The 12,335-nt window shown below is 45.7% G+C and overlaps 1 protein-coding gene across 6 annotated transcripts in view; it reads right to left on the minus strand.

The window, feature by feature from the left end:
* Mapkap1 (MAPK associated protein 1) overlaps positions 1–12,335 on the minus strand; it is a 216,499-nt gene that overhangs the window by 39,232 nt on the left and 164,932 nt on the right. For all 6 annotated transcript variants that reach the window (XM_052726308.1, XM_052726309.1, XM_052726310.1 and 3 more), the window contains one exon: positions 2,050–2,190. In XM_052726308.1, coding sequence (XP_052582268.1) covers positions 2,050–2,190 — 141 coding nt within the window. The remainder of the gene's footprint in view (positions 1–2,049; positions 2,191–12,335) is intronic.

Consider the following 12,335-nt stretch of genomic DNA (forward strand, 5'->3'; position numbering starts at 1 on the left):
TTCAACAAGCTGAGCTCTAGAAAAATATAGCTCCTCCAGAAACCATACACGCCAACAGGCCTATCTGGAGCATTTGAGAGGAGGCTATCTTAGGGTTCTATTGCTGTGAAGAGACACCGTGGCCACAGCAATTATTATAAGGAAACATTTAACTGGGGCTGGCTGACAGTTCAGAGGTTTAGTCCATTATCATCATGGTGGGAAAACACCAGCAGACATGGTGCTGGAGAGGTAGCTGAGAGTTCTATACTGGATCAGCAGGCAGCAGGAAGAGAGAGTGACTGGGCCCAGCTTGAGCATCTGAGACTTCAAAGCCCATCCCCAGTGACACACTTCCTCCAACAAGTCCACACCTCCCAATAGTGCCGCTCCCTATAGGCCTGTGGAAGACATTTCCATTCAAACCCCAGGCAGAAGTCAACCCCCTTTCTTGAGGGTGGGGAGACACTAAACGGAGGACCTTGAGCAGGCTGGGCAAATGCTCTACCAGCATCTAGAGCTCATGCCAGCACTAGACACCTGTCTTCTTTCCAGGCAGCCTTTGTATTTTCTCTCTATGGGAGACATCAGAAAGGAACACGCCCCAGTGCACACAACACTCAGCAATTTTATGTTCTTACTTTTGTTTTTGAGATAGGGTCTTACTATATAGCTCTGTCTGAGCTCCTAGAACAGGGCAGAACTGAGGCTCAGAGAGAGAGAGAGAGAGAGAGACCTTGCTTAAGGTTACATGGCAGTTACTGACGGAGCCACAGTCTTAAGCTAGTTGAGGTTTAGTGGCCCATCTGAACACTGAGTACATGGCAAGCTCCTGTCAATAAAACTGGGAGGGGATCTGAGGAGATGACTCAATCTGTAAAATGCCGTGATAACAGCCTTGAGTTTGGATTCTCAGAACTCAAGTAAAAGGCCAGTACTGGGGTGTCAGAGACAGGTGGGCCCTGGGGCTTGTCGGTCAGCCAGTCTAGTCAAAGTGGTGAGCTCAGGGTTAGTCAGAGACCCTGTCTCGAAAGATAAGGTGGAGAGCAACTGGAGGAAGACACCTGAGGTTGACCTCTGAACTCTACAGGCTCACACATCTGCACACACGCACAGTTGGGAAGGAATACTGGAGGAGTTTTTTGAGGCTCACGACATATTAGCTAGATTCAGATTAATGCCAATATCAGAGATTTTATTATGAGAAATAGAAACTTAGCAATATTAGAATTATATCCAACCTTTATCCCCTTGTGCGACAGGCAAACAATGCCCTGTAGGAGACAGATATGGCAGGGCAACAATTCAACTCCCTCTCGGTGTGAGCTTGGTGCCCTCCCAGCTTCTCCTCTCCCCATGCATGGGGATCTCTGTTAGGGGCAGGGGACAAGAGCTGGTCAGACCTGGGTTCCACACGACACTACCACCAGCCTCTGTGAGTTGGGCAGGAGGCCATCTCTGTCCCTCCCCCATCACCACCTCTGTCAAGTGGGATGGGAAAGACTGTCACCTTCTAGGTAGTAAAGAGTGCAAGGGGAGTAATCAGCAGTGATTCAGACACTGGGGCACCTAGACTATGCAGCCATGATGATGCATTAATGTCAGGTTGACTATTGTGGTGAATTTTCTATTCCTGTTAGGATTAAGTAAAAACAGATATTTAATGCTTAATCAGAACAAATCAAGCTCAGACACAAGCTGAAAGCGAGTACTGGATTTTCTAGTGAGTCCCAAATATAACCTCTGAGATCATTGAGAAGCTTCCTGAACAAGGAAGCTATGAACTTGGGGAGTATGCGCAGCAGCATCCTAGGACCTCTGAGGACATCCCCAGGACCAGAGGCTCCATGGAACTTCACACAGGTCCATCAGTTTGAGGATAGTCTCAAGTGAGTTCTCTTTCTGATCTTCTGCTTCATAAAGAAGACAGACAGACCCCTCAGGTGGGAAAAGGATATCCTTTAAATTTCATTGTTTAACATTTCCTCAGAAAACAAATTCTCCTTAGTCATCCAGGAGTCACATAAAAGCTGCATGCCACTTCTTTCCCTGCATCTCCACAGCACTCACCTAACTGCACGTCAGTTGTGAACCGCAGTCTGTGGATCATGCTGACTTTGAATGACTTGTAATGGTGGCTGCTAAGCATATCCTGTACTGTAGCGATGTCAATTTGTGAATCCTCCTCAAAAACTCCGTCTGCCCTTGAACCTGGGGAGGAAAAGAACAGTTTAACACATAAAGATACATGAGGCTTGGCAAATGGCGTCTGCTTAAAATGCTCTGGGATAAATTAAAATAATACGGGCTATTTAATTTGGAGGAGAAAAGGCTGAGCGATGACTTAATAACGCCATTCCAGTAAACAGAGAATGCTAACATATTAATCATTCAACAGTTAATTCCACAAACACTGCCTATTCCAAGGCAGGCCCTTGGCTGGGCAGTGGGGAGAAAAGGATGAAAGCATCCCGCTCATGCTCTCAGGCAGCTCTGTCTCCACAGAGCAGGTCAAAATCTGGGAGTGTGGTGGTTATGGACATCACCCATGCTCCTTGAAGAACTCTGCCCCTTCCAAATCCCCAAGCTGCCTCTTAGCAGCCCCTGCCATGCTCCACAGCTTCCCTTGCCTCAGGCAGGAGCCTCTCACAGGCCTTGGGACTGCTGGGCTCCCTCTAGAATCTGGCCACAAGACCTTCTGGTTCATTTATCTAGAGGTCCGATCACTCACTCACACCATGTGGTATGACATGGGCGACAAATGGGAAGACTGGTGCTCTACAACTTCCCCCGGACCCCAGGCCTCTTGAATGAAGCCTTTTCTGCAGGCAGCAGTGGAGGCACAGCAGCTCATTAACTGGCTAAACAGTTTTCTAATCTCTTATCAGTCCTCATAATGCCTCTCCCAGATCCCCCCAAACCCTGCAGACTGCTCCTAGGTCCAAGGTTACACCAAGCAAAGGCAAACCATCATCAGTCCTCAAGTCTGGGATGTACACTTCTAACATCTGACGTGCAGTTGCTGGGTCTTGTCCATGGCCTAGACTACTCCTTCAGCTCTACCACAGAAGAGCCAAAATCTTCCCTTTCCCCAGGCTAGCTCAACTTCACCACTTCCATGAAATCTGTTTCAGTGTAGACACATCTACGGTAGTTGGTATATACTGGATCGAGAGCTGGGCAGACCTGGTTCAACTCCCACCTCTACCTCTAATTTGCTGCGTGATCTTAGGTGAGTGACTACCTCTGTGAACTTGTCTTTGACATTAACAGAACATCAAAATTCATGTAAAGAATCTAATACACAAAATGATTAACAATAGCCAGAGAGGCTCGTACTCAGCCTCGTCCTAGAACTGCTTGGTGGTTGTTTTGTCCTAATGCGGAAGTTTCATGAAGGTCAGTGAAGTTTCTTATTCATCTTTATGCTTTCTCCTGAGAACAGCATGGGCAACTGGTGTGTTCATACTAAACTTCTAAGTAAATAACGGGTAGTCTGTTACCCGTGTCAGCCATGATGTCAAGTACTTTATTCATGTTAAGCCTCACCGCAACATGGAGGGTTCTGGAATTTCCCATCTTAAACTGAGAAGCTAAGTCACATCCCAAGGCCACACGACATAAAGGCAAACCACAGGCAAGCTTCCAGAATCCCTTTAGATGGAGTCCATGGGACCAAAAGCACTAGCTTCGGGCATCTCCGCAGCCTGACAGCTCCATGCTTTACTTTGCCTACAGGCCGACTTTTTAAACAAGTCAGTTCCTTTTCCTTTTGCAATGAACTCAGTTATCAGGAACTGGATGTTCTGTTTCCAAACACTGTGGCCATTCATATGGACAATACAGTACTGCGACAGATAGGCTGTCCCCTTGGGAAGGACGTGATACACCTTGGACACAGTCCCGTCTCAGAGCATACTGCACATGTCATCCTCCCTGCTCAGGGCGCCCTGCTTCCTGTCCCTTCCACTCTCTCCCTATCCCTTCTCAAAAGCCTGCTCAAATGAGGCTCCAAGAAGGGAGATTTTCCTAACTCCAAGCCCCCAAATCTAGTATGGCTCCTGATACTGCACCCATATCGTCTACAGGGCAGTGACCAGGCAAGTCATTACCTGTCTCTGCCTCTGGACTGTAAGCCACAGAAGGGCAGTCACAGTGAGTCCTGTGCTCACCCCTGTAGCCAGTCCCTCTCGATCCTAGTGCAAGTGCAGTGGGAGGCAGTGATTAAGCCAGTGTCCGACTGCAGGACAGACAGACTGACACACACCACCTCTGCAAGAGCCCTCTGCTGACTGGTTTCATTCTTTGAAGCACCAGTGATTTGGGACAGATCATGGTCCTCAATGTTTCCTGGGAAATGTGACATCAGAATGAAGGTTGGGAGAAAAGTTTAGCATAGTCATTTACTTTGTCCAAACTACATTTTAATAGAAACACTACTGCCAAAAGGCATTGATTTCTATCTTAGGACTTTTTATACATGAAAATTATAAAGAAAACATTCTTTATCTCTTAAATACTAAAGTCCATCTCAGCCATCTTTGCTGAGAACACCACATTAGATAGAGCTTCTAGAACTGTAACTAATTGGTATTTTCTAAACATTGCAGGTATTGGATTTGGAAAGAGTAATAGCTCATTGTGCTAAAATGCCAATTACTAAAAATAAAACAATAACAACAAAACCCCGTACTTAAGATTTTTTACATTTTATGATGTTGGATTAAAACCAATTTAAAAATTACTACACGTGACACACAATTTTTTTACTGAGCAATTTCAATGCCAGCTGCTAATAAAGCATCTTAGCTGTAAATGATAATTCAGATGCTTTTAGATAAAGTGGTGCATAAATACGGCTGGAAATTGATTTAGCTTCTTGTAGAAGCTGCTGAAGAATGACACATTCTGTTTAATACACCAGCTAATGTGTCCTAAAAGCTCAAACAAGTGCCAGTTTTCATGGCTAACTTTACTGTGGGAGATTAATGAAAACTTTATATTTTGCTGAAATGTTAATAATGGGCAGATGAGATGATAGGATTTTAGTCAAGGTCTTAAGCTATGGAATAGCCAGCAAGGCTTGTCAATTTCCTTCTATTAATTTTAGACTTTCATAGCTGGAGCTGGTTCAACACTAATGCTTCACACACTGGCCTTCCACTCTCTGCCAGGGTAAATTCACATCTTATTGAGGACTTAGGTTTCCTGATTCGTGAGTGAGTTCTGCGCCATGTCCCTACTGACAGGGGCATGCTAGCTCTTAGGTCAGGAAGGCACAGCATCCAGGGAACAGGGAAGGCGCTGTCCTGCATTCCCTCCTATTCCAGCTGCTCACACCAAGCAGGTTATTTGCTGAAACAGCAGCTCCCAACCCCACTGTCAGTTTTCCAGTGGACCCAGGAGTGTCACTGAGTATAGGCAGGGCTGATCTGTGTGTACATGTGTATCACCCAGGGCAGAATGTGAGAAGGTACCAGGAGGAAAGGCTCTTGATCCTCAGGAACTTATGACCCAGCTACAGAACACAAAGGAACAAGACAAGCAGACAAGCCCAATGAATGGCATCTGGAATAGGCCCTTTATCTCACGGCAGCTATCTGAAGCAAAGCACTGAATTAGCAGTGTGTTTGGGGGCCAGAAAAATGCAATGGGTTAGTGTGTAAACCTTGCATGTCTGTAGCTTGGAGAGGGTGCAACCCAACCATATGTACAAGGAACTTGGTATTATGCCATTTGCATATGGAAATCGTTATTGTACTATCAACTTCACATTAAAACCCTACTTCTAGATGACATTTTATCTTCTCAAAGTAAAAAGTAGAGAGAACCAAAATGTCTTAAAAACAAATACGCAAAAACCCTCCCCAAATCATTAATTTAATTGAAATATAACCCTTTGGTATTTTGTTAAATTAGCAATTAAAAAGGTCACAAGCAATTAAATAAGACAAAAGGCACACTGTGTTCATCTACATTAAAGCTGAACTGGATCTTCTCACGAGTGACAAGATAAATTGTAATGGTGCCTTCAAAGACTTCACAGTGTACTCTGTCAAAGTCGGGAGTGTTAATGTCTCTATGTGCTGTGCATTACCGTAATGTCTTGTGTCAAAATGCTCCCATGGCAGTAACTCAAGCCTGGAGGTGATAGATCACATTTTGGGGTGGGGCTTAGTAGTGACTTGAGCACCAGAACACAAATGGACTGACAAGAAGGCTTTGGAAGAGTGTGACCTGGAAGGGTCTGGGGACAACAGAGAAAGAGGAAGCAGGCTAATTCCCTGGAATAAAATCAGGAGGCCCACAGAATGGAGTCTGGTCCCTGTTTCAGGGGAAGAAAGGCCAAGCAGGCTGGGGTGAGAAACACAAAGGGAAGCAGAGAAGGTAACAAAGGAACCAAGTCCCACCCTAGCCCTGCAGTACACAAAGAGTGGGTATTGTGAGACAGACCATGATACAAAGTCAGATGTACCTCAACACCCTAACTTTTGGCCACTCACTATGGGACAGGACCACCAGGCTCTGGAGTCTGTATGCTTCTTTCCCATTTCCATTCTCCTCCTCCCTTGGGTTGTGCTAAAAGCAGTTGCTACATCCACATGATCACCCCCTTGACCCCCCAGACAAGAGAATGTGGCTAGAACAGTGAATTCAAAATCAGAGGTTCTTAAAGTGCAGGTCTGGGCCAGCGGTGGGCAGATCTACCGCCAAGCTCCCTTCAGGGCCCCATGGTCCTATACTGTTGTTCATAGCAACAGTAAAGCATCTTTAGCCTTTTACGCTCATTCCCTTACAAGTGCACATCGTAATAAAGAGTTCTGACTCTACGTTGCAATTAACCTTTAGGAAACTATCACCTGAATTTTGATATAAATGAAAATTATTACCAACAATTATCTGAAAAGGGTACAGAAATTCTCTCCCCTGTTTCAATAATGTATCTCTGTAGGACAAATTTTCTTTCTGTACTACAATCCAAACAATATATTGTAACAAACTGAGTATAGAAGCAGATATGAAGATCTAGGATATTCTATTAGCCAGACAGGAATGTGCTCAGGTGGCAGAGCATTGGCAAGGCATGTGAGGCCCCGGGCACACAGAAACCAGGGTACCCCAGCACTGCACACACCAGGCATGAAGTGCACACCTGTGATCCTAGTACACGGAGGTCATGCTCAGGACAGAGAGTTCAAGGTCAGTCTGGGCTACAAGACATCCTGCCGGGGCTGGGGATGGGAGAGGAGTGGGGTGGGGAGGAGAGGAAGGAAGCCAGTGCTACTCTTCTCACTAAAATTTCAAAGAAAATCTAGTTAGCACACACATTTTTGTGAAAAGATAACAGATCTATTCTTTTTAATGACTTAAGAAACACAAATTTCTGTTCATATTTCTAGATATAGACAATAAATAAAAATTTTGTAGTCTTCAATACATTTTTATTAGTCAGGTGGTACACACACTTGTAATGCCAGTATTTAGGGGCCTGAAGCAGGAGGGTTGAGAGTTTCAGGTCAGCCTAAGTCACACAGACACACTTTGACTCCCTGCCCCCCCCCCCAATAAAAACAAGAAACAAAAATTCCCAAATCAAAATACACAATGACAAAATAAATAGTTTTCCTCCTTTTTGGTGCTGGGGATTGAACCTGAGGTCCTGAATGAGCTAAACACCTGATCTAATTCCAAGCTTCACCCCCAGCCCCCCTACCCCCAGGAACTTTAAGTGTATAAAGGGGTTCAATGCAAGAAGTATTAGAACTGCAGACTTGGTGGGTTAATATGCCCTTCCTGTTCTCGGTACCCATTTGGACCCATGATGGAACACAGAAGTGGAGTCAGGCCTGTGTGAATGTGCTGCACCCTGATAGCAAACTCACCTAAAAGTGTCTACACACACATTCCAAGAGTAACAGTGTGCTCTCAGTGCTGAGAACCAAGGCTAACTACAATCTCCTACTTCAAAAAGTGTTTCATACACATGATTTTATAGGCACCGAGGGAAACATTGAGAGGCACATGGCTTTCTTTCAAATGAGTAGGCACTAGTCATTAAGTCAAAGCTCAGATGAGCTCGCTGTATGCTATTGGCGTTTTTCCTATATCCATAGAGCAAGTCACACAAGACTTTCAAGTTCACCCTCTGGCTCAGTGGGTCTCAGACCAAGTCTAAACGGCCTAGTCTAGTGCAAGTTAAAGCAACTTCAGTCTCCTGTAAAATCCCTAGAACCTAACCAGAAGGTAAATGTCTCCTGTTACATCCTCACCTTTGAATTTCTCATGACATAACCCTGATGACCTGTTGTTCCAACCCAGAAATACACAGCACAGGGTAGACGCTGGGCCAGTGCAGGGGCTGAGGAGGCAGGGTTCTTGGATGATAAGGAAGGAGTAGGAATTCTGAGAAAAAGGATGAGAAAACAATGAAGTACACAGAGAGTGAGGAGTGTTTAGAAAAGAGGAAGTGCTTGCCTTTGGCTAGAGAAGAGAGGGGGAAGGGGAGGAGGAGAGAAGAGAAAGGAAGTGGGGAGGAAGACAGGGAGGAGAGGAGAGAGAGTCTAAAGGCACAGAAAACATGGCTGTGCAAAGAACTCACTGGAGAAGGGAAGACCACAGACTATGGTCCCCACCACTCTATCTTGCGATCCTGTCCACTCCCCAACCACCCCTACTTTAGCCTAGATGGTCTCTGCTCCGGTTGGACCATCTGGCCAGGGCATCCTTTCTTTTTCAAAATGTCTGTGCTTCAAAGTCTAGTTCAATAGAACTTTCCCTGGTTTCTCTCTTGAAACCTGCAGCTCCCTGGGGAAAGCTCTCATTGCAACTCTTTCACATAAGTATCTGTGGTCTCCTTGTGGAGAGGCACTCCTCATAGGCAGGGAAATTCCACCCTATATGGCACACTGTTTGTCACTCAGTAAATGTTCAACAAAAGCTGCCAGGAGAATGCTGCAACCAGAAGCTTTGATCCAAGATGCTTTGTGGTCAGCAGAACCCGAGTTCACCTGGGTCTACAGAACTTACCCTGACATCCAGACCCTTCAAAAGAGGGATGCACTGAGGACAGGGACTCAGCCGGGCAGTGACTGGGTGTGCACTGTATGTACTCTACTAGATGCTGTACGTTCAGCATTATGGACATGTGGCCTCCTTTCATTTCCCAATGTCTTTTTTAGGCCAGGTGATATCATCCCCCAAAGTGAGAAAAAAAAAGTGAGGCTCAATTTGTCATCTTGCTACTATAGTCCCACACTCACGGAAGCTGGAGCCGGGAACTGAGTCCTCTGTGTGGCACGGCCTGTTTGGGGTAAAGGCATTCCTTCAATGGGCTGGAGCTATACAATGCCACAGGCCAGAACTGTATCAAGTAAATGGTCCACAAACATGCCTGTCCCACTGGAACAAAGGAATTGGGGACAAGACTGAAATGTCTCTCTTCCCAGTCAGACTCAACGCTGGATGCCTGAGTAAGTCATGGAGAAAAACTCTTCCTTAGTGCTCTGCATCCATCACGTTTTTTCCAGAAGCTGTTTAAGTCCCCAAAGTCCCATACGTCCAAAGCTTCCCCTCTATTAAACACTTCCCTTCAGCTGCTAGTCATTTTTGCTGGTCTCTAAAAACGATCAATAGGTGATATACTGTAACACACACAAGCCCCTCTGCAGTATTCTCTTTAAAGCCACCAGAATCACACAGTAGGATATTGGCTATGCTACAACCTGAGTAGGGATCCTCACTGTCACAGTGCTTAATTGATTAACCTCTTGGAGCCAGAGTCAGTCTGCTGGAGGACTTCCCACGTAGAGATGTCAGCTCTCCCTCAATAAATCAAGGTAATCCTGCTTTATGAGGAGATCAGAAAGAAGCAGCTTTAGGTCTGCAGAATTTCTGAAAGAACAGATCACAGAGGGACCTGCCTAGCTCTCAGCTCACCCTGCACCCATGCCGTTCAGGGTCCTCTCAGTGCCAAGCACTTCTGTCTTGGGGTTTTCAGATGGACAGTGTCTAGCTTTGAATATTCTCTTACCTATTGTTTTAACTAATTTTCCCCTTTCTTCAAAGAAGTTGATTCCTCTCAAAACCCACCTTTGCTAAATAAAAGCACCGACTCTTCACCTGGCCCACCAGGTAGCAAAAGCACGTGCCAGCCTGGCATCTCTGCCTTCATTTTGTACAGAATTTTGATGGAAGGAACAGAAGTGAATTACTTTAGTCACCTTGAGTTACAAGAGCAGAACCATGCAGGACAGATGCCCCCTTCCCATTCACATGAGAGTGAGGCTTCAATCTAAGGGAGTAACAGATGAACAATTTAACAATTTTATCAGGACTCACCTTGCTGGAGGGACCAGAGCTGAGCCATGATGGGCCAGTGATGGGCAGGACACATCTTGACCAAGACTGCTTTCCTCTTGCCCTCCACTTAAATCTAAGCCTTCTCTCAGTAGCTAAAAGGCAGTCTTGGGGGCTGCTGAGCCCCTTTATCTGTCCCCCTCCTGCTGCGGGCACACTGGGTCAATCTCTTTTCTCCTCTTCTCACCGTCCCTTGCCTCTGCAGTGTATGGGGACCAGTGTTTTTCTAGTTACTCTTCAATCCTGTAGCTGTCACTGTCACAACTGAGATCAATGTTAACGTATAAAGGACAAGTGAACACACACACATTCAAAGTGAACACAACCATCCTTGAGAGCTGGAATGGGACCATTTGCGGGGTGGGACACAGGGCTCATGATGGCTTTGCTTGCAAGTTAGGCTGGCAAAATTCCCATCACTCCTTCCTCCAATGTCTTTGCTTTTGCTCAGAACTCAGGAGAAGTAATGGGTTTTTTTCTAGGTATCCTAACACTGGACAGTTTACATGGCAGAATACTTAAGGACTGGATAATCTGACCAATACTGAGGTTCAGAATCAAGAGACAGAGCACAATCCTGGAAGAAACCTACCTTCCATCCAATCACTACAGGAATGTCACCTGATACATTCCCAAAACCATTACTGGGGGCAGCAGGGCACATTCTGGGGCCAGGAGCCTACTGGAAGAGTGCGAGGCTCTGTGCCCTCACTTAGAACCCAGACAGGGTTTGCAGCTCGTCAAACATGTTTCCTTACTGCTCTAATGTACCAGTGTATTGCTTAATGAAAGTTCTTAATTGTAATTCAATTAATTACATACACAGAGTCCCCAATTACATTTTCCAATAAGACATTGGCTGTGGTACAGGTCTAAATGCACTTAACCAATTTTAATATATTAAGACCAATTTCCCTTGAATACTAATTACTACCTAATGATAAAATGAAAAGGGGGGGGGTTCAGAAAGGAGGAGTGAGAAAAAGTCAATTCATGTGGAAGTTCTTAGCCCACATAGCACAATGGATGCTTTCATTACTCACAAAGTCCCTGTGGACAGGGCACAGGCTTGTTTCCTATCCAGGTCAGCACAGCTTTTAGCCCCAGGGGTCCACTTATCCTTTGCCCAAAGGGACTGTGGGAAGTCTAAGAGGCTACTGGGAGGAATACCAAGGACAAGGCCACACAACCTCTGAGCACTGGGAGGGCATTGAGGCGCAGGCGTTTTGTTAATGGCCAATCCTTATATGGTGCACTGTGGCTCATTATAAGCTTTTAACATATAACAAGTGTCATTTACTTGCTTCCATAGTTGACACCTCCCAACAGCCTCACAGGGCGGGATCACTGTCACGTCTACCCCACACAGAAATGAGGCTCACAGAGAAGGACTTGCCCAACCCCTCACCTTTCCTCCTACACACATGGCCAACCACCCCTTAACAAACAGCAAGAGGTGGACACAGGAACTCTGTGGCAGTACTTCCGTTTCATTGAAATTCTGTAGGTGTGCAAGGAGCTGTTGTGCAACGTCAAGTAGAAAATTCTTTACAGAGAACACCTACCTCCACGTCAGACAAGCAACTGCCTTTCAGCAATAACTCAGTCTGAAATATGGACCACGAGCGTCACAAGTCACTGCTCCTTGTAAACAGAGTTTATTTGCATGAGCACATTTCCCTTTGTATTTGGCAGTACTGCTGTGGTCTAATAAAAGAGCTTTAAAGCCCTTCATTCAAAGAACAGGATGGACACTGGTGCGATTAGTACTTTGTAACAGAAGAAAGCAGTCTCCATGAGCAGAGAGCGACCACCAGGGAGTCTCCAGACCCGGCGGAGAACAAACCAGAGGAGGATGGGCCTGCTGTGGAGAAGCTTCACAAAAGGTTCTGGAAACAGATCGAAAAGTGCACCACTCTTCCCTTCCGCTTGGTAGTCTGTCTCTTTTCTAATTCAGTGGTAGCGGGAGGGAGAGTCAAGTCTAAGCAAGGAGACTGTGA

This window comes from Peromyscus californicus, unplaced genomic scaffold (assembly GCF_007827085.1).
Source record: "Peromyscus californicus insignis strain IS unplaced genomic scaffold, ASM782708v3 Scaffold_7__1_contigs__length_154581171, whole genome shotgun sequence".
In the NCBI taxonomy this organism is placed as follows: domain Eukaryota; kingdom Metazoa; phylum Chordata; class Mammalia; order Rodentia; family Cricetidae; genus Peromyscus; species Peromyscus californicus.